The sequence below is a fragment of the Homalodisca vitripennis genome, unplaced genomic scaffold (assembly GCF_021130785.1).
Source record: "Homalodisca vitripennis isolate AUS2020 unplaced genomic scaffold, UT_GWSS_2.1 ScUCBcl_61;HRSCAF=875, whole genome shotgun sequence".
In the NCBI taxonomy this organism is placed as follows: Eukaryota; Metazoa; Arthropoda; class Insecta; order Hemiptera; family Cicadellidae; genus Homalodisca; species Homalodisca vitripennis.
In genome coordinates, this window is record NW_025776195.1 from 101,952 (window position 1) to 124,316 (window position 22,365).

The following is a 22,365-nucleotide window of genomic DNA, read 5'->3' on the forward strand; positions in this document are numbered from 1 at the left end:
ATAATTAAAAAAATGACCAGATTGTAAATAAAAATAGCATAGTAAATAGTTTTAAGATTAGCTTTAAGTTGTATATATATACTCTTGTATATCCTGACTATCAACACAACAAATGAACTGACCTGACTGTAAATAATAAATAATTAATGACCAGATTGTAAAGAAAAATAGCATAGTAAAATAGTTTTAAGTTTCAAGTTTTAGTTTTAAGATTAGCTTTAAGTAGAATATATACTCTTGTATATCCTGACTAATAACACTAAAGCTCCTGAACATCCAGGAGAATAGATGTTTCAGCTGACCAGCAGTCATTGTGTTTGTAAACACAGATACTGCCAGAGAGGGGATACAACAATCCCCGCCTACCCGCCTGCCTGCCTGCCTGCCGATTTTATCATCTGTTTCTAACGCCACTGCAACAGCAACATGACCGGTCGAGGCAAAGGTGGTAAGGGGCTGGGAAAGGGAGGCGCCAAGCGTCACAGGAAAGTGCTCCGTGACAACATCCAGGGCATCACCAAGCCCGCAATCCGTCGTCTGGCTCGCCGCGGCGGTGTCAAGCGTATCTCGGGCCTCATCTACGAGGAGACCCGCGGAGTGCTCAAGGTGTTTCTGGAGAACGTGATCCGTGACGCGGTCACATACACCGAGCACGCCAAGAGGAAGACGGTCACCGCCATGGACGTCGTGTACGCGCTCAAACGCCAGGGCCTCACACTGTACGGTTTCGGAGGTTAAGCTGAGCTGCCGCCTGTTCCGCGCGCAACATCGCCCCACAAAAGGCCTTTTTAAAGGCCACCAAACATATCTCGTTTTTCACGTTTCTCTTCGGCAATGCAATTGATGACACATCACCGCTGTATATTATCCGTATTTGTCGAGTTTTACAAGTGACTATACCATTTTATATTAGTGTTATAAATTTTTTTTTTTTTCTTTATGTCACTCTTATATTAGACCTACCAATCATTCAAATACAAAATTTCTTTAATTTTTATTTGTTTAAAAATCTTTTCTTTTTTTTACACTTTTTAAGGCCAGATCAAAACCGTATTTAATTTAAAGCCATTCACTATCACTCTTATCTGCCGTTTCACTTACCTGACGACTGTCGACAGTATCATTATCAATATAGTATACGATTTACAAGATTATTCATTGTTATTCCTAATAAGCTCTATCGTTTTTACGTTTTCTCTTCGGCGTAGACAATGCCAATGCACACCGCTGTTTGTTCTCAATTTTATTTAGTATTGAAACATGTCATACTAGGTTTTCAATTGTTTTTTTTTTTGTTACTCTTATTTTCCTAATAAAAGAAATTTCTTAAATTTTTATTTGTTTACAAATCTTTAGTTTATTTCACTTTTTAAGGCCAGATCATAACCTTATGTTATTTAACCAAGTAACTATCGCTCGTTATCATTATCAATATACAACATACAAGATTATTCATTATATATTCTCTATTTCCTTAGGCACAACAGAACCTAGCTTGCCAATTAATAACTCAAATCACGCGATGCTTGCCCGCTGCGCAGCGCTTCGCGCTGCTTGCTCTTTTAGAAAAAAAATTTACTCGAGCTTGCAAACTCCAAGCCCAGACCAAGCGGTCCGCGTTTATCACTACCGATAAATCATATTCTGTATTCCTATTGGTCGATTCTTGGCGATTTCTTCATTGCGCATGTGCGTGGAGATAGAATATCCCTTAACTACTACGGACCGTCTCTGGGACCGCACGGGAAATTTCGACAGGGATTTCTCCCTCACCTTGCAACTCCGGAACCTTCACTCCACAGTACCTTCCTGACCTTGGGTAGTCAGTTTAAGTAGTGGTGTCGCACGAACAAAGACCAAACCGGTTTCTGAGTTATTGATCCGTTGCGGTCTGAGAGACGTTCCGTAGTGTTCATGTTAGTTTTTGTGAGGTCCATTAGACGTTCCGTAGTGATTGTGTTACTTTTATCAGGACTATTTAAATATTTTATAAATACTCTATCTTTTTATTTTTGTTGTAATAATTTAACATGGATAAAGACCAACACTGTTCAGAAATGTCATCTGTACCTTCTACTAGCTCTTACAGGGGTTAGAAGGAGCTCTCGAACCTCACGTAAGGCGTGTTTTGGACTCAAGAACAAACGATTTCTCGGACAATTTGTACGATTTGGTTCATGAAACACTTGATGGTGACCTTGAAGACGATATCGACGATAGTGATCAGGATCCAGACTACGTAGAAGAAAGTGATCATGATTCAAAAAGTGAGCAGAGTGCAGACGAGTGCAACATAGAAGAAGTAAGTAAGTCTACTACCGAAGCGGATTTATTGGCTTCAAACTATTCTATTATTACAACCACTTCTGATTCACTAGGTTCTACCAAAAAGGATATCAAAATACTACTACCAGTTGTATCAACACGCCAGTTATTGTTGATTCTGTGGCGAACGAAATTGACGCCAACCACTGATCCTGAAGGAAACCATTTGATGCCAATCGCCAATGACGAAACACCAACATCAAACACCGTTAGAATTGGGTCATTCTATTACGGTAGAAGAACAAAGGACATGATTAAAAAGAAAGTACCGCCTTTTCGCTGGAGAAAAATGCATCAAATCAAGCAGTTCGAACCAGGGCTCACAATATCATTACACAGTTACCAGGACTGAAGTCTCGAGCATCAAATCTTGGAGCAAATCCTGATATTGAAGAAATATGGCAGCTACTGATTTCTAATGATATTCTAGCAGAAATTGTGCACTGGACAAATGTTAAGATACATTCTCTGAGGCAAAAATATGATAAAATCCACTTTCATTCTTTTTCTTCATGACATGGATGAAATAGAATTAAAGGGCTTTATTGGCCTTTTAGTGTACAGTGCTGCCTTCAAAGCTGGTAATGAATCCGTCGCTAGCTTGTTTGCAACCGACGGAACAGGTAGAGAAATTTTCCGTGTTGTAATGAGCAAGGAAAGATTTCTTTTCATCCTACAAGCTCTCAGATTCGACAACTCAAGAGATAGGGAAGAGAGAAAAATTGAGACGAAGGAAGCAGCAGTAGCAAATATATTTTATAAGTTTTATAGAAAACTGCCAGTCCTGCTATACTATGGGTGAATCTGTATGTAATTGATGAAATGTTGGTACCCTTCCGGGGTATAAATCCAAATTCAAAATGTACATGCCTAAAAAGCCTGCCAAATATGGCCTTAAAATTCAATGTTTCGCTGATGCAAAGACGCATTACTTTTTCAATGGATATATTTATGCAGGAAAAAAAACAGTGATGGTAAAGGCCTTACTGACCCAACAAGTGAAAACCCTCCTTATACCCACTCAAGTAGTGCTCCGCCTGATTAAACCTATTGAAAATAGTAAACGGAACTTGACTGCAGACAATTGGTACAGTTCTATACAGCTTGTCAACGAACTGTATCAGAGAGGGATAACATTTGTAGGAACTTTAAAAAAAAAATAAAAATGAAATCCCAGAGAGCTTTCTTCCATCAAGTACAAAAGAAGAAAACAGCTGCATGTACGGTTTCACTGAAAATATTTCTTTGCTCTCTTACGTTCCCAAAAGATCAAGAGCAGTTATCTTGGTTTCATCGATGCACCATGGTCAGACTACAGATGACATTAGTGGGAAACCTGAAATTATCGCTGAATATAACCGAACAAAAGGTGGAGTGGACACAATAGATATGATGTGTTTCAAAACTATTCCTCCTCTAGACGCACACAAAGGTGGCCAATGGTAATTTTTTTTACTATTGTAAACATAGCCTCTAGGAGTAAATGCATATATTCTATACAATTCCTACAGAAACACGAAACCTATGACCAGATTTGATTTTATGAAGTCTCTTGCTCAAAAGCTTGTTACCCCTCTCATGCAAAGAAGACCTTCAAAAGGGACATCTGAGTCGAGATATGCAGATGAGTCTCAAGCGAATTCTTCAAGTAGAAGACCAGCCTTTTCCAAGAAGAAAACAACGGTCCAGAAATCCTGAATGTGAAGAAAACGTGCAACATGTGCCCTCCAAGGCTCAAAAGGAAGACGAGATATGTTTGTAAATGTTGTGCCAAACCTATTTGCCTGGAGTGTTCAAAGAAAGTTTTGTGTGGATTGTATCAAGGGTATCCCGGCACGGCCATAGATCTACTGAATCTGACAATCAAGTATTATTGTTTTATGTTTATTATTGCTTTCTTATTCACATTTTTCTTTATCAAGTACGTTACATAATACACAAGTAATGTTTTTACTCTTAAAGAAGTCTATGTTTTGTTTAATTGCTCTTCAGTATTATAACCTGTTTTTGTTCAAACTTTTTAGACCCAAGTGCAATGTATAAACTAATGACATGTATTCTTTACATTTAAAATTTATATTTGACAATAATATTCTTCTATATTAAGTATTTGACATAATACTCAAGTAATCTAATTTCTTTTAATTGAGTAATCTTTTGCTTATTTGATCCTTTCTTTATCATAAAATGGTTTTGTTCAAAAACTTTTAAACCCAAGATCAATGTATAAAATTAAGGATGTGCTAATGTTTACAGTTCAAAATAACATTTTATTTTTTACCTATGGTACTCAATAATACCATTCTTTTTGGTTTACACATTTTGTTGCAACCTAATTTCCTATTTAAAATAATTTAAAATTTCAATTTCAATTTTTTCACTATTAAATTAAAAACAATGCAAAATATAATATAAACAAGCTGTATGATTTATTTTTATTTTTTTAAGTCATTATAAGAAAGTTAAGAAGAGAGTTCAAAGTATTTTTTGCTATATATGTATAATCTTTTTGTAATTACACATGTTTTTTAAAAGCGGTCTGTGAGACCCCTCCCGTAGTAGTTATGGGACAAAAAAACGTCCGTAGTAGTCAAGGGATATATACGGTGAACTGTTAAGACGCTTATATAGGTAGGAGGTGGCCAAACTCGCGATTCGTCGGTTAAAAGTGACCAACCAGAGTCGAGAAGATTTCCCGCCTTTCAATTGACAATGAATTTTGACCGTTTTAATCGGACGATCCTTGTTCGAAATGAAACTTATTTACTTAATTCACGTCGAGTATTGATAATGAGTTGAAGAATTATTTGAAAATACAGACTAATACCGATATATTCAGTACACATTCCGGCCAATTATTTTAATAATTTTGGAACGTAGTGATTAACCAATGAAATCGTTTAGAGTAAATAAAATAAACGTGTTGACAATCGTACTACAGACGAAATCGAGTATATTCATAACCGAGTATGTGTTCTAAATCCGATCTATACATTATGTTTATAGTTTCGTAATATCATAATATGTGTTAATCAATGTTTGGTGATTTACAGCTAGTACTGTTATTGTTATTTTGGCCTCTATGGATATCGCCCGGTATTAGCAATTTATAGAAAAGAGCTTCATTTTTGAATAGTTACTCCGATTACTCTGTACTGCCCTTTTGTAATTTTCTATTAAAATAGAGACAATTATTTTAACATTATCAAGTGACGTAACTGCCAAATGTACAATTATCGTATCTCAAACCAATCCACATTGTTTTATTCAGTGTAAACACTTTTAATAATAATTTTATTTTAATCCTTTCTTTTTATAATACTATTTAGATTCGATATGAAACAGAGTTGGAAAAGTATGTTCATTCAGTACAGACGACTATTTCCGTATTGTTTGAAATTTAAAGTAATTGAAACGAAAATGCAACGTGAATAATTTAAATCGTAATAAGAATAAACGTATAGGAGAAAAACGCACTGTTTTCCCGAATTAATGTAGTGGTTTTAAATAATAATTACAATAAACGATGTTCAATAGGATTCACGCCCAGCGTATATACATCGTACCGAGCACTGGTTGAAACTGAATACAATTATAACTTTCGCACTGTACATAGATGTTACGCTTAAACAGTATTTAACAACGAATATCTTCAATATTGGCGCGTTTTTTTTCTCACTTATTTACCGAAATACTAGAAATACTTATATATCAACAAATTCTACAATTTTTATGAAATTTGCTGAGTTAATTAGCTATTATTATTAGTCTACTATATTCTTATTGTTTAGTTCAACGGTCGAGCATATACCTTCGGTCGTGATGCCGTCAAGTAAAACTGAAGTTTATTTACCTAAATCATCACTAGTTTTTGTTTACGCTTTTTTTTTACGACGAATATTGTTTAGTTGTATCACTTGTATATCGATGTAAGTAAATAGATTAGTGCACTAATAAATTCTCTGACGGCATTCAATCAAGCTCGATCGTTACAGTCGTTGATAATATTTTAATCTTGATAATGAAAATAATATTTAATTTCACTCCTATCTAGAAAAAAAAAACTTTATAGACAATAATCGTAACTCACGCGTTTATCATTACGGCATGTTGTGATATCTTGCACAGCTAAGCGTTATAAAAACTAGGCGTATTGCAACACTCACTGCGTGTAAATTGGACATAATTTTTTTTTTTTTTTTTACTTAAACACTATATTCCCACTCGGATTTATAGATTAAAACAATCCTTTAGTACGTATTAGCCGTACAGACTTGACGGGCCCATTTCTCTGACCGGTATGTAGAGTACACACAGTCACGGTACTTGTGTCAACAGGGCCTCACTTTATCGCGTTTCACCGTCGTGTCGGTTAGATCCTGTGCTCCGCTCATCATTGTAGCCCTCCGGACACGTTCAGTGTACAATATAAACGAGTGAAATCCGATATTAGACCGCGTTTATAGTTTTTATAGACAGTTTTTTTGGCTGTGTAACGCGTACAGACGGGGTTCGACCTCCACTAAATACTGTCTGGTGACGTTAAAATTCGTTTTAAAAACGGCGTTCTACTCGCTTATCGTTGGTAAGACGTCTCGGCCATCGGAAAAAACGGATTTTTACGATTAACCAGGACCTTACGTACTGTTTACGAGAGGTTTTAGTGTCGAGAAACGACTAAAATCCGGCAGACTGGCGTGGCGATGGGACGGCACCGCTCGGCGACCTCTGTACGGTACGTACTCAGGCCGCGAGCCGAGTCGCGGCTGGCGGCGGAGCCATCTGATATTCCCGACATACAGAATGGCAGACTCCGCTACAACGGCACCGGCACCAGCCGCTCCCACACCGAAGAAGGCGAAGGCCGCGGCCGCCAGCAAGAAGCCCCGCGTCAAGCCGGCTCACCCACCGACTTCGGACATGGTGAACGCGGCCATCAAGAGCCTGAAAGAGCGCGGCGGTTCGTCGCTGCAGGCCATCAAAAAGTACATCGCGGCCAACTACAAGGTTGACGCCGAGAAGCTGGCCCCTTTCATCAGGAAGTACCTCAAGTCGGCCGTAGCGTCCGGCGCTCTCACCCAGCCGAAAGGCAAGGGCGCCACCGGCTCGTTCAAACTGTCGGTGAAATCCTCCGGAGAAGGAGCCAAGTCCGCCGGCAGCGAGACGGTCAAGAAGGCCGCCAAGAAAGCACCGGCCAAGCCGAAAGCCGGCGATAAGAAGCCGAAGGCGGCCAAAAAACCAGCCGCAGCCAAGAAACCGGCCGCCGCCGCCGCGACCAAGAAGGCCCGCCAGTCAGGTCAGGTCGCTGTGACTGTGGGGGGGTGGATCCCCCACTTCTCTCAAGGCCTCTGCCGGTTAGGCTTTTTACCTTGTGTCGCAAGGGTCGAAGCCCTAGTAGCCTTCGCTACCTGTCCAGTGGGGTGAATGATCGTGTTGTTAGTCGTAGTCGTTCTATGTCGTCAGTCGTCCCATTGGAAGAACGCAGTTGGGGGACCTCCTGGGCTCGAAGCTCACGGATGTGATCCCACGGAGAGGAATCTGCTGCTTCTTCGAGGCTCGATGTCAGGCCTTCCACGAAGCTCCTGATGGTAGGAACGTTGGACGAAGCCCTGACCACGGTGTTCCTCACGAACCAGGGCGACCCAGTGGCCCGCCGGAGACAAACGCTCTGGACAGCGAGCAGCTGCCTCCGAGCGGTCTTGCAGGTGAGGTTGTACCATGCTGGGGCCGGCATAAGTGAGCACTGGTCGTATCAGAGCCGTGTAGAGCAGGACTTTCGTCCTGGTCGGTAGCTTTCGTGGAGTTGAGCAGGGGGCCGATGCTGCCGATGCCCTTCCTTGCTTGAACCGCAGATCCTCTTGACGTGGGGAGTGAAGGTCAGCTTGGGAGTCCAGAAGTACCCCCAGGTACTTGACTGACGTCTTCCCATGGTATGTCGCCACCGTTGAGTGTCAAGGTGACGGCCGTCCGCTTGTCTCCTTGTCCTCGTGAAGTTTATGGCTTCACATTTGTCAACGTTTGACCTTAATCCTCCACTTGGTCAACCAGGGCTCCAGGTAGGTGCAGCTGCCGCTGGATGTAGAATCCAGCCATCCTCAGGTTGGCAGACGTGGCCGTGAGGAGCGCATCGTCCGCGTACAGGGACAGCTGCACTCTCGGAGCGACCGGAAAGTCGTTAGTGTACCACAGGTACAGGATCGGGCCGAGGACCGATCCTTGTGGCACACCAGATGTCACTTGGGCGGGTCGTGGAGGTGGATCGGGCAACGCTGACGGAGAAGGTCCGGAGGTGGAGATAGCTGCGGAGCAGCCTGAAGATCCTGCCAGGCAACGGTGACGATGTTCAACTTGAAGAGCAGTCCCTCGTGCCACACCTTGTCGAAGGCTTTGCTCACGTCTAATCAGGACCGAAGTGGAGTGGTGCTTCCTCCCTACAGCTCCGGTGATGTTGTTCAGGACTCTGCGGAGCTGAAGGGTGTTGGAGTGGCCCGGTGCGGAAGCCGAATTGTTCTGTCCTGATTAGACGCGAAGAACTCCTCGGGAAATCTCGCTAGGACGAATCTTCTCCTGGATTTTGGAGAGCACAGGCAGGAGGGAGATCGGCCTGTGGTTCTCCGGGAAGAGAGGGTCCTTGCCGGGCTTGGGTAATCACGATCACCTTGGCATCCTTCCAGGTGGTCGGGAAGTGGGCCAGGCGAAGGCATGAGTTGAAGATGCAGGTGATCGTGAACGATCACCCAAGCCGGCAGGTTCTTCAACGCTGGAGTTTCCCAAGGAGTCCGGGCCAGGTGCCTTCTTCGGGCGAAGGCGGCGAATGTGGTCTTGCACTTCAAGTGTAGTCACAGTGGGCAGTGGGTTCGTCTTCGTCGGGTTGGTATCCCTCCAGGAAGTCTTCGATGGTCTCACAGGTGTCCTCGTCGTAGACATCCGCGTGTGGGGAGAATTGGTCTTCCATGGTGTCGGCGAAGGCCTCCGCTCGATCTTCAGGGGAGTAGACAATGCCCACGCTGGCCATTGGAGTTGGCCGGTTGGTCTTCTTCTCCCCTCGGAGGGCCCTGGAGATTTTCCAGATGCCGCCGACACCACCGTCAGCTTGATGTTCACCACGAAGTCATCCCACGCAGCCGCTCTGTGTTCCGCCAGGAGACGAGAGCACTTCCCTGGCCTGGCGGTTGAAGGTCTGCTTGGCGTGGGGACAACGGGAACTGCTGATACTCCCTTCGCAGTCTGCGTCGAAGACGTATCTCCTCTCTCCAGCTCCTCGGGCAGAGGTGGAGTGAAGTCGGTCCGGGAGAGAGGGGATGACGAGGCCGTCATAGCCTCCTGGAGGGTGGTGGTCAAGTCGAGTACCTGTCGGTCCTAGCTGGTCCGTGACTCGGCAGGAGTTGGTGTGGTGGCCGATGTCGGTCAGCGAGGTGGTTTGCATAGTGGTGCCAGTTGATCTTGTTGGGACGAGTAGGAGGATAGGATGGAGCTCCGTCGTCCGGGAAGTCAAAAACAACTGGCACGTGGTCTGATGAGAGATCAGACACTGCAAACACCTCGATGTGTCCGTCCAGCGAGCCAGCTAGACCGATATCCAGTATGTCCGGGAGGTGTCGCCCATTGTAGTTGTAGTGGGTGGGCTCCTCGGGTGTCCAGTAGTCAGTGCTCGGATGTGGAGTCGGTTTTCCAGGAGACGGTGGAGGTCTCTGCCGGTGGAATTGGTGTTTCCGGCATCCCCAGTCCCAGGGTGTTTTGGCGTTCAGGTCCCCCGGCAACAAGTGCAGGGAGCCAGGTCGCAGCAGGGCATCGAGGCAGCGTGGCTGGATGATCCGCTGAGGCGGATTATACACGGAGGCGATCTCCCAGTTTTCAGTTCCACTGTACTGGACGGCAACCCGATTGATCTCGATTCCTGGGGCAGGGACTGCTGCCAGGAGTCGGTGGAGTCACTCGTCGATGTACTAGGATCGCCGAGCCTCCGCTGGGTCGGATGTTCTGGAGCTGCCTGTCGGTGCGGTACACCTGGTAGTTGGGGATGCTGAAGCGGTCCTGTCGTCCTGAAGTGGGTCTCCTGGAGAAGAGCGACGTCCACATCCATTTCCGTCAGTAGTTGGCTGAGTTCCAGCCGCTTATCTGCCAGCCCGTCGGCGTTCCAGCTGACAACTCTCAGCTTACCCATGCATGGTGGCGGACAACATGTCCATGAGGCGTGACATCATCGCCACCATGCTGGTCAGCTGGGAGAGAAACTGGTGATATCCCTGCCTTGAGTTCCTCGGGAATACGGGCAGCATGCTGAGAGGTCGGCATGTTGTTTTTTGTGTGGGCGGCTGGGCCTGAGGTTCTGCGCTAGCAGCCAATCTTTGGCAGTTCCAAGCGAGGTTTCGGAGTGGGCCTGGGTAGGGCTGGTCTCCTCTCAGGTCTCACAGGGGCTGGTACGGCTTCTTTCCTCGGGCTCTCTGATCGTGTAAGGTCTCGCGGCTCGGAGATGGGGGTTTTCGCGGCAGGACGAGCTCTCTCCGATTTTCCGGCTTCCGAGCAGGTCGGTGTCGGCGACGTCGAACCACCTCGAAGTCCTCGTCTTCTCGGCTTGTCAGTGGAGGGCTCTGCGATGTCGTCAGCAGGGGCAGCAGGGGCAGTGTCAGGAGCTTCCCGGGGCTTTGGAGGCTCGGCCCTGGAAGGTTCAGGCCCTCCGAGTCCTCTTTGCAGCGGCAGCATAGGAGAGCTGTCTCTCACTCTTAAAGCTTGAGCAACCCCTGTAGTTTGCCGCATGAGCCTCTCCACAGTTGCAGCATCTCGCCGGGGTCGTGGATTCTTTCAGGCAGAGGCTTGAAGGGTGGCCATCACCACAGCGGACACACCGAAGTTCCCGATGGCAGTGACTCGAGCCGTGTCCAAATCCTTGGCAGCGGTTGGCATTGGACGGGTCCACTAGGCCCTGGTATATTTCCGGACCTCCAGTCTACAGTAAAAGAGTGATCTGACACTGTAGACGTCAGTTTGGAGGCCGGAGTCCGACTCCTCCGCGGAGTGTAAATGAGCCACAGGCTGTCGTTTTTTCCTCGGCTTGTTTTCAGGAGTTTTGGCCTCCACGATTCCGAGGTTTTCTCCATGTAAAGCCTCCGTTATTTCCTCAGGCGACAGGGTGGCTGGTAGCCCCTTTATGACCACCTTGAGGAGTCGCTCGGTGGTCATAGCGAAAAGTGTGAAATTTGAGGTTTTTGTTCTTGCAGATACCTCTGGAGTTGTCGGAAGTGGGCCACGGTGTTAGTCTTCAGCCGCAGGGTCCGTGCGGTGCAGACTGCCTCCAAGTCGCCCCCAACCAGCTGTTTCAAAGTCACTGCGTGGCTGCCCCATCCTTTTGGGGACGTCCATGATGATGGGGAGGAATGCGGGGGCCCCGCTCAACCTCCATGTCTTCTCCGGCAGCGGTGTCCGTCCCGTCGATTCTTCGGCGGAAGAGACGGAGCTGGGGCCGCTTGCCGCTTCCGCAGACCCGCGGCAGGGACGGCCTGATGAGCCGGAAATTGGCCCCAGGGGTAGCTGGCATCATGGTCCTGGGCCACTGGGGTTGAGATCGTCCCGGTGTTGTAGAGTGGCCTTTAGAAAGGCCTTTTTGGGCCTCAGACCGGCGCAGGTTCCCCTGGCAACTTAGTCGCTGCACACCCTGGCAGCTTTCCGGGTAGTCCGGACTTCACCCGGCCCTGACAAGTCCCGGGTGGGAATAAGTTTGCTGGCCTGAGCAGCAAGTGCGGTGCTGGGATCACCCGCGGCCCGGTCGGCTGACCGGGGCGGGCTCACCTGGCACATCGCGTTACAGGTCTCCGGTAAAAAACCGGACTTCACCCGGGCCCTGTTCTCGCCGTCCCGGGTTGGAATGGTGTTGCTGGGACGTCCAGGCCGGTTGGTTGGCCTTGTAAAAGGGCCATTTGGGCAGACAGCGCTGGGGCCCGCTTGGCAAGCCGCGCGGGACCCCAGTAGTGTCGCCAGCGGCTCCGGTAAAACCGGCTCCGCCAACTGGGACCGCCGAGGCAGATCCCGCTTCTTCCATCTTCAAATCGTGGTTGGTGGTCGCTCTAGAAGAGGTGTTGACTCAACCACGTCTCGGAGCAGAATGGGGAGTATGAAGGCCGCCAAGCCCAAGACTCCCAGCAAGGCAAAGAAGGTCGCCAAACCGCCGACCAAAAAGCCCAAGTCGCCCAAACCGAAGAAAGTGGCCGTGAAGAAAGCCAAAACGCCCAAGAAGACCGCCGCCAAGAAGAAGTAAACCGGCCGGCCAGTCGCTCTCCTCCCTCGACTGTGGGAAACCCAAACGGCCTTTCTAAAGGCCACCCAAAATCTTATTCGTTTTCACGTGTTTTATTAGCGACCACTGTTTTTGATATTATTATAACAAATACATTACGAAACAGCTTGTTTTGTTTTGTTTTGTTTTTTTTTTTTTTTAAGTATTATAAAAGTGATATTGTTTGCCGTCTTGTATTTGACGAAATTTATTTAATGTTTTACTCATAATTACAAATACTCACATGCACATATTATAATCAATATTAACGGGTTTTTTATAACTAATTACGATTGGTTTTTGTATTTATAAATGAACACTATAATATGTTATACGATTTTACGTTAATGTTATGTTTAGAAAGATATTTATGTACATTCAATATTACCTAAGTCTCTTCTATTGATAAACCTTTCATGTGATATAAATCCCAACGTTAATAAATAACCTACCGTTTGTTTATATATATATATATATATATATATATACACACACACACACACACACACACACACACACACACTAATTTCTTAGTTCTTTTCATTGGGTCGTATACAGATATATTTTATGTTAAATCATAATACCATATTGTAGTGTGATGTCAATATTTTATTTTGAGCAAACTTGCAAACTAATATGTCCCCGCATTCACAAAGATCGTAATTAAATATCAGTGATAAACGCGCGCCGCTTGATCTGGGCTTGGAGTCTGCAAGCTCGAGTAAATTTTTTTTCTAAAAGAGCAAGCAGCGCGAAGCGCTGCGCAGCGGGCAAGCATCGCGTGATCTGACCCATTCTGAAAATTTTTTTAAAATTCAGAATAGTAGGCTATATTGTTTTAAACATGTTTCATTACTAATTTGTGTGTGTGTTTTTTTTTTCGTACGGAAATTAATAAACTCGTAAACTTAATCTAATAAACGTAATCTAACTTATATAAATTAAAATAGATAATGCTGGGACACACTGGAAAATACCCGTTTTAAACTTAAAATACACTGACTTGGATCACATTAGAGGTATAAATCAAGCAATCGCAATCAGGTTCGCTAGACGGAGCAGATTTACACTTGTTAACAGACAACTCTGTAATTATGTAATTTCAATATAAAACAAGTCGAGAGTTGCTTGTTTTAGCCGCCGACATAATAACAGAATTCCAATGTTTACACAAGTAAAAGCGGTAAAACAAGCGAAAATTAGAAGTTATGTTTAATCAGAGTTCAACGGTTCTTGGTTAATTAGAAGTCATGTGTATAAAACGTGACCGACTCTATTGTTTTCGATCGAATTACATTTCAACTCAATGTTTGTTTGGGGGGAAAAATAAATAAAAAAGTAAATAAATAAACAGAAAATTATACAATTTTACAGTGAAATCGGACTGTGTTTAAAAAGAAAAAAAAGGAATTGAAAAATTCCTGGAATAAAATATTTATGACAAGCACAAAGTCATAAATTGGGTATTTTCGATAGAAAATATAGTCGAGAACGACTTGAAACGACCAGGTTTACATCGGTTTTACAACTATAAGCGGTAAAATAAGCGAAAACGAACGAGTTATTGGTGGCCTTTAGAAAGGCCGTTTGTCGTAGCCACCGGCAGCGGGGCAGGCAGTGCACGCTTGTGTGTCACTTAGGCTCGTTCTCCGCGGATGCGGCGCGCCAGCTGGATGTCCTTGGGCATGATGGTGACTCGCTTGGCGTGGATGGCGCACAAGTTGGTGTCTTCGAAGAGTCCGACCAGGTATGCCTCGCTGGCCTCCTGCAGTGCCATTACGGCGGAGCTCTGGAAACGCAGGTCGGTCTTAAAGTCCTGGGCGATCTCGCGGACGAGACGCTGGAACGGCAACTTGCGGATCAGCAGTTCGGTGCTCTTCTGGTAACGCCTGATCTCACGCAGGGCGACGGTGCCGGGCCTGTAACGGTGAGGCTTCTTCACGCCTCCTGTGGCCGGCGCGCTCTTACGGGCGGCCTTTGTGGCCAACTGCTTCCTGGGCGCCTTGCCTCCGGTGGACTTACGAGCGGTCTGCTTGGTACGTGCCATATCGTCAGCTGGTCTAGCCGAAATGAGTGATTGAAAATGGCGATGGCGACGGGATGACGGGGAGTCCTTGTCCCCTCAGAAGGCAGCTTCTGTGCTGATTGCACAATGGCTGCTGGTCAGCGGTGGCGTCTTATGTTCTGTAACTCAGAAACACTTTTGCGCCTGTGGGCTATTATATACATAGTATATGCATCTTAAAACTAATTCTTAATACTATTATACTATACTATACTATACTATTTTTTTTTTTTTTTTTTTTTTTTTTTTATTTACAATTTGGTCAGTAAATTCTATAATTTATTATTATCTACATACAGGTCAGCAATTTCTATACTTATTTGTATTTACAATCTGGTCACTATTTTCTACAATTATTATTATTTACAATACAGGTCAGTAATTTCTGTAACTTATTATTATTTACAATTGGTCGGTGGTTTGTTTATAGTCGGTGTGTGGTGGTCTGTAGTGTGCTTCTATTGTTTTTATGGTGGATCGTGTAGCAGTATCAACTTCGGGTTTCTTACTTGTGAGTGATTGAAAATTTCAAGTCCAATTTACTATATACGGGCCGGCACGAGCTGAGAACGACTGTGATTGGTCGCCGCGCTACCGGCCAATCACAGAGCGGCCAGAGTTGACAAAACTACTGAGAACGGGCGATTTTATCAGACATCAGCAAGGCATTCGACAGGGTTTGGCACGCAGGTCTGAATTTCAAGCTGGCACGCAGTCCTCTCCCCAAGAAGCTAAGACAACTGTTAAGATCTTATCTGCAAGACCGGCACTTCGCAGTAGCGGTCGGCCCGTCAATATCCAGCAACAGGCAGATCACCGCTGGTGTGCCACAGGGCTCAGTCCTAGGACCAATCCTGTACCTGTGGTACACCAACGATATCCCTGTCACCCCAGGGGTCTCAGTCGCTCTCTACGCAGACGACGCGCTCTTCTATACCAAATCGAAGATAGTCCAAGCCTCCTGCAGACGCATCCAGAGCCAACTGGATCTCCTAGCGCCCTGGATGCGAAAATGGAGGATGAAGGCCAACACAGACAAATGTGCGGCAATCTGCTTCACCAGGAAGAGGTGGGGGCCATGTCGCACAGAACACTCTACTTCTGGAAGGCCAACGTATCGCGTGGACAAAGAGGCTGAGATACCTGGGGATGACCCTAAGCAGGACACCGACCACCACTCCAGCTGCAGAAGACCGACTGCAGAAAGCCAAGGCCGCACGCAGAAGCCTTCTCCCACTACTGCGACCAGCCGCCGCCCTCCCACTCACCACCAAGCTGCTGCTGTACAGGGCCATCATTCGACCGGTCCTGACATACGCCGGGCCCGCATGGTACGCCGGGACGTCTAAAACAACAAGGAAGAAGCTGGAAGCTTTTCAGCACAAGACGGTCCGGCTCCTGACGGACTCACCGTGGTTCGTCAGGAACTCTGTCATCATGCGGTCCACAGGGCTTCCTACTGTGGAGGAGTGTGTCAGGAACGCAGCAGTCCACCTGTACGCAGCAGCTGCAGAATCTCAGTGGCCACACATCAGGGAATGGTCGACCAGAGAAGGGCCGCGGGCCAGGAAAATCCCAAAACCAAGAATGCTACTACAGGATCCTCCGTAGCAACAACAACATAATCATGTAAATACTTACCTTTAACAATGTAAACCACAGACCTGTATGTATATAAACAAAAATTGTAGAAAACACTGAGCTTACCATAACAGATTGTAAACAATAAATACCAAATGAACTGACCCGACTGTAAATAATAATCAAAAAAAAAAAAAAAAAAAATGACCAGTTTGTAAATAAAAATAGCATAGTAAAATAGTTTTAAGATTAGCTTTAAGTGTATATATACTCGTGTATATCCTGACTATTAAAACAACAAATAAACTGACCTGACTGTAAACAATAATTAAAAAAAAAAAATGACCAGATTGTAAATAAAAATAGCATAGTAAATAGTTTTAAGATTAGCTTTAAGTTGTATATATATACTCTTGTATATCCTGACTATCAACACAACAAATGAACTGACCTGACTGTAAATAATAAATAATTAATGACCAGATTGTAAAGAAAAATAGCATAGTAAAATAGTTTTAAGTTTCAAGTTTTAGTTTTAAGATTAGCTTTAAGTAGAATATATACTCTTGTATATCCTGACTAATAACACTAAAGCTCCTGAACATCCAGGAGAATAGATGTTTCAGCTGACCAGCAGTCATTGTGTTTGTAAACACAGATACTGCCAGAGAGGGGATACAACAATCCCCGCCTACCCGCCTGCCTGCCTGCCTGCCTGATTTTATCATCTGTTTCTAACGCCACTGCAACAGCAACATGACCGGTCGAGGCAAAGGTGGTAAGGGGCTGGGAAAGGGAGGCGCCAAGCGTCACAGGAAAGTGCTCCGTGACAACATCCAGGGCATCACCAAGCCCGCAATCCGTCGTCTGGCTCGCCGCGGCGGTGTCAAGCGTATCTCGGGCCTCATCTACGAGGAGACCCGCGGAGTGCTCAAGGTGTTTCTGGAGAACGTGATCCGTGACGCGGTCACATACACCGAGCACAAGTACAAGTCGCTGTGACTGTGGGGGCTGGATCCCCCACTTCTCTCAAGGCCTCTGCCGTTTTGGCTTTTGCCTTGTGTCAACAAGGGTCAAAGCCCTAGTAGCTTTCGCTACCTGTCAGTGTTGTAGTGTAATGTGTAGTGTAGTGTTGTTGTCTAGTCGTCCATTGGAAGACGGAGTTGGGGGACCTCCTGGTCACGTAGATGACGGATGTGTTCCCACGGCGAGGATTCTGCTGCTTCTTGAAGAGTCGAAGTAAGTCCTTCCACGAAGCTTCTGATCGTAGGGACGTTGGCCGATGCTCTGATCACGGTGTTTCTTACAAACCAGGGCGACCCAGTGGCCCGCCGGAGGCACCTACTCTGGACTGCGAGTAGTTTTCTCCGGGCGGACTTGCAGGTGAGGTGATACCATGCTGGAGCCGCGTAGGTTATCACCGGTCTGGTCAGAGCCGTGTAGAGCAGGACCTTCGTCCTGGCTGGCAGCTTCGTGGAGCGGAGCAGTGGGCCGATGCTAGCAAAGCCCTTCCTTGCCAGTCCACAGATCCTCGTGACGTGGGGAGTGAAGGTCAGTCTGCTGTCCAGGAGTACCCCCAGGTACTTGACCGTCGTCTTCCAAGGAATGTTGTCCCCGTTGAGAGTCAGTTGTCGGCCGTCCGCTTGCCTCCTTGACCTTGTGAAGTTGATCGCTTCACACTTGTCTACGTTGACCTTGATCCGCCATTTTTCACACCAGGGCTCCAGTAGATCCAGCTGCCGCTGCATGTAGACTCTGGCCATCCTCAGGTTTGCAGATGTGGCCGTGAAGAGTGCATCATCGGCGTACAGCGACAGCTGCACTCTTGGAGCTACGGGGATGTCGTTTGTGTACCACAGGTACAGGATCGGGCCGAGCACTGACCCCTGTGGTACACCGGAGGAGACTGGTCGAGTCGTGGAGGTGGATCGGGCAACGCAGACGGAGAAGGTCCGGTGGTGAAGGTAGTTGCGGATTAGCCGGAACATCCTGCCAGGCAGCGGGGACTCTGTGAGTTTGTACAGTAGGCCGTCGTGCCACACCTTGTCGAAGGCCTTGCTCACGTCTATCAGGACCGAAGTTGAATGGTGTTTCCTCTCCACCGCTCCTGAGATGTAGTTTAGAACTCTGCGGAGTTGGAGGGTGGTCGAGTGTCCACTTCGGAAACCGAACTGTTCAGTCCTAATAGACGTGAAAAACTCCTCAGGGAACCTAGCCAGCATGATCCTCTCGAAGATCTTGGAGAGTACAGGCAGCAGGGAGATGGGCCTGTGGTTCTCCGGGAAAAGGGGGTCCTTGCCGGGCTTGGGAATCATGACTACCTTGGCATCCTTCCAGATGGTCGGGAAGTGGGCCAGGCGTATGCAGGAATTCATGATGCATGTGATGGTGACGATCACCCAAGCCGGCAAGTTCTTCAAAGCTGGCGTTCCCAGGGAGTCTGGGCCAGGAGCCTTCTTTGGGCGGAGGCGACGGATGTTGTCGTGTACTTCTTGTGTAGTCACCAAGGGCAGCGGGTCATCCTCTTCAGGTTCGTAGTCCTCCAGGAAGTCTTCGATTCTTTCGCAGGCGACCTCGTCGTAGATGTCAGCGTGTGGGGAGAATTGGTCCTCCATGGTGTCGGCGAAGGCCTCAGCTCTGTCTCTGGGGGAGTAAACGATACCACGTTGGCCGTGGAGAGGGCGGTTTACCTTCTTGTCCCCTCGGAGGGCTTTGGAGACCTTCCAGATGCCGCCGACACCATCGTCAGCTTGGTGTTCCACGAAGTTGTCCCACGCAGCTGCTCTGTGTTCCGCCAAGAGACGTGAGCATCTCCTGGCTTGGCGGTTGAAGACTTGCTTAGCGTGGGGACACCGTGTCAGCTGGTACTCCCTTCGCAGTCTACGACGTAGGCGTATCTCCTCTCTCAGGTTCTCGGGAAGAGGTGGAGTGAGATTCTTCTGTGAGAGAGGGGACGAGGAAATTTCTACAGCCTCCTGGAGGGTGTTGGTCAGGTCCAGAACCTGTTGGTCTAGCTGGTCTGGCGATTCGGCCGGGGTTGGTGGGGGCCGAGGTCTGTCGGCGAGGTGGTTTGCATATTTGTGCCAGTTGACCTTGGTGGGGCGCATCGGAGGGTAGGCTGGCGCTCCGTCGTCCGGTAGGTCAAAGACAACTGGCACGTGGTCTGACGAGAGGTCAGACACAGCAAACACCTCGATATTTCCATCCAGTGACCCAGCTAGACCAATGTCAAGGATGTCCGGCGGGTGTCCTTGGTGGTGGTAGTGTGTAGGCTCCTCAGGGGCCAGTACATGGACGTGGTGGCGGGTTTCCAGGAGACGCTTGAGGTCCCTGCCGGTGGAGTTTGACTTCCGGCATCCCCAGTCCAGGTGTTTCGCATTGAGGTCCCCGGCGATGAGTGCAGGAAAGCCGGGTCGCAGCAGGCAGTCGAGGCAGTGCGGTTGGAGCAACCTATTTGGCGGGTTGTAGACGGAAGCTATCTCTAGCTCCGTCCCATTGTAGCTGACGGCAACCCGGGTGATTTCAGTCCCCGGGGTAATAACTGCAGCCAGTAGGCGATGAGTCACCCTCCGGTGGACTAAGACCGCCGTGCCTCCGCTGGGTCGGATGTCCTGCAGCTGTCTATCAGTGCGATACACCTGGAAATTTGGGATGGTGAAGGAGTCCGTCTGCCTGAAGTGGGTCTCCTGGAGGAGAGCGATGTCCACGTCCATGTCCTGGAGGAGCTGGCTAAATTCCAGCCTCTTGTCAGCAAGCCCGTTGGCATTCCAGCTGACAACTCTCAGCTTACCCATGCATGGTGGCGGACAACATATCCATGAGGCGAGACATCATCGCCACCATGCTGGTCAGCTGGGAGAGGAACTGCGATATTCCTGCCTTGAGTTCCTCAGGAATACGGGCAGCAGGCTGAGAGGTCGGCATGTTGCTTTGTGTGGGCGGCTGGGCCTGTGGTTCTGCACTAGCAGCCATCTTTGGCAGTTCCAAGCGAGGTCTCGGCGTAGGCCTGGGTAGGGCTGATCTCCTCTCAGGTCTCACAGGGGCTGGTACAGCTTCAATCCTCGGGCTCTCTTCTCGCGGCTCAGAGATGGAGGTTTTCGCGGCAGGCCGGGCTCTCCGATTTTCCGGCTTCCGAGCAGGTCGGTGTCGGCGACGTCGAACCACCTCGAAGTCCTCGTCTTCTCGGCTGTCAGTGGAGGGCTCTGTGATGTCGTCAACAGGGGCAGCTGGGGCAGAGTCAGGAGCTTCCCGAGGCTTTGGAGGCTCGGCCCTGGAAGGTTCAGGCCTCCGAGTCCTCTTTGCAGCGGCAGCATACGAGAGCTGTTTCTCGTTTTTGTAGCTGGCACACCCGCGGTAGTTGGCAGAGTGTGCCTCGCCACAATTACAGCATCTTGCCGGGCTAGTTGACTCCTTTGGGCACAGGCTGGCAGGGTGGCCCTCGCCGCATCTGACGCAACGCGTGTCCCGGTGGCAGTGTCTGGAACCGTGTCCGTAGCCTTGGCATCGGTGGCACTGGATCGGTCCTCCCGGTCGGGTGTACTTCTTAATCTCCAGCTTGCAAAAAAGTACACTCTGGAGATTGTAGATATCAGTAGGCGGTCTCAGGCCATCGCCACTGCGCAGTGTGATCAGCCACAGGCTGGTCGGCTGGCCTCTCCTTGTCTTTAACAGTTTGGCCTCCACTATGCCATAGCCGATGTCTTGGAACTCGGCCACGACCTCCTCAGGAGTCAGAGTAGAGGGCAGTCCTCTGACCACCACCTTCAGGAGACGCTCGGTCGCCATAGCAAAGGTGTGGAAGTTTATCTTCTGCTCCTGCAGATATCTCTGCAAGGACCTGAAGTGGGCCACAGTAGTGGTTTTGAGCCGTAATGTCCTGGCCGTGCACACAGCTTCAAGATCTCCTCCTAGGAGCTGCTTCAGGGTCACTGCATGGCTACCCCATCCTTTCGGGATGTCCAAGATGATGGGGGGAATGCGGGGGCCTCGCTCAACCTCCATATCTTCACTGGCAGCGGTCTCCGTCCGTCGGCTCTTAGGCGGAAGAGTCGAGGCTGGGGCCGCTTGCCGCTTCCGCAGACCCGCGGCAGAACGGCCTGATGAGCCGGAATTGGCCCCAGGGGTAGCTGGCACCAAGGCCTGGGCCACTGGGGTTGAGATCCCCGGTGTTGTAGAGTGGCCTTTAGAAAGGCCTTTTTGGGCCTCAGACCGGCGCAGGTTCCCCTGGCACTTAGTCGCTGCACCCTGGCAGCTTTCCGGGGTAGTCCGGACTTCACCCGGGCCCTGACAAGTCCCGGGTGGAATAAGTTTGCTGGCCTGAGCAGCAGTGCGGTGCTGGGATCCCGCGGCCCGGTCGGCTGACCGGGGCGGGCTCACCTGGCACATCGCGTTACAGGTCTCCGGTAATAACCAGACTTCACCCGGGCCCTGTTCTCCCGTCCCGGGTGGAATGGTGTTGCTGGGACGTCCAGCGGTTGGTTGGCCTTGTAAAAGGCCTTTTGGGCAGACAGCGCTGGGGCCCGCTTGGCAAGCCGCGCGGGACCCCAGTAGTGTCGCCAGCGGCTCCGGTAAACCGGCTCCGCCAACTGGGACCGCCGAGGCAGATCCCTCTTCCATCATCTTCAGCCGTGGTCGATGTCGCTCTAGTAGAGATGTTCACTCGTCCACGTCTCGGAGCAGAATGAGCATACACCGAGCACGCCAAGAGGAAGACGGTCACCGCCATGGACGTCGTGTACGCGCTCAAACGCCAGGGCCGCACACTGTACGGTTTCGGAGGTTAAGCTGAGCTGCCGCCTGTTCCGCGCGCAACATCGCCCCACAAAAGGCCTTTTTAAAGGCCACCAAACATATCTCGTTTTTCACGTTTCTCTTCGGCAATGCCATTGATGACACATCACCGCTGTATATTATCCGTATTTGTCGAGTTTTACAAGTGACTATACCATTTTATATTAGTGTTATAAATTTTTTTTTTTCTTTATGTCACTCTTATATTAGACCTACCAATCATTCAAATACAAAATTTCTTTAATTTTTATTTGTTTAAAAATCTTTTCTTTTTTTTACACTTTTTAAGGCCAGATCAAAACCGTATTTAATTTAAAGCCATTCACTATCACTC

At 48.0% G+C, this 22,365-nt stretch overlaps 3 protein-coding genes across 3 annotated transcripts; all 3 read left to right on the forward strand.

Annotated features, from left to right (window-relative positions):
- Nucleotides 1–389: 389 nt before the first annotated feature.
- Nucleotides 390–753, forward strand: LOC124370280 (histone H4). Its single transcript, XM_046828567.1, has one exon. The coding sequence runs from the start codon at nucleotides 427–429 to the stop codon at nucleotides 736–738; it is 312 nt and encodes a 103-aa protein (XP_046684523.1). The 5' UTR covers nucleotides 390–426; the 3' UTR covers nucleotides 739–753.
- A 6,337-nt stretch (nucleotides 754–7,090) lies between these two features.
- Nucleotides 7,091–12,617, forward strand: LOC124370281 (histone H1-like). The gene is made up of 2 exons (XM_046828568.1): nucleotides 7,091–7,608; nucleotides 12,440–12,617. Exons 1-2 carry the CDS (start codon nucleotides 7,129–7,131, stop codon nucleotides 12,575–12,577), a joined length of 618 nt encoding a protein of 205 aa, XP_046684524.1. The 5' UTR covers nucleotides 7,091–7,128; the 3' UTR covers nucleotides 12,578–12,617.
- Nucleotides 12,618–16,956: 4,339 nt separating this feature from the next.
- On the forward strand, nucleotides 16,957–22,085 carry LOC124370284 (histone H4). Its single transcript, XM_046828572.1, has 3 exons — nucleotides 16,957–17,207; nucleotides 17,793–17,796; nucleotides 21,927–22,085. The coding sequence occupies exons 1-3, from the start codon at nucleotides 16,998–17,000 to the stop codon at nucleotides 22,022–22,024; spliced, it is 312 nt and encodes a 103-aa protein (XP_046684528.1). The 5' UTR covers nucleotides 16,957–16,997; the 3' UTR covers nucleotides 22,025–22,085.
- Nucleotides 22,086–22,365: the final 280 nt, after the last annotated feature.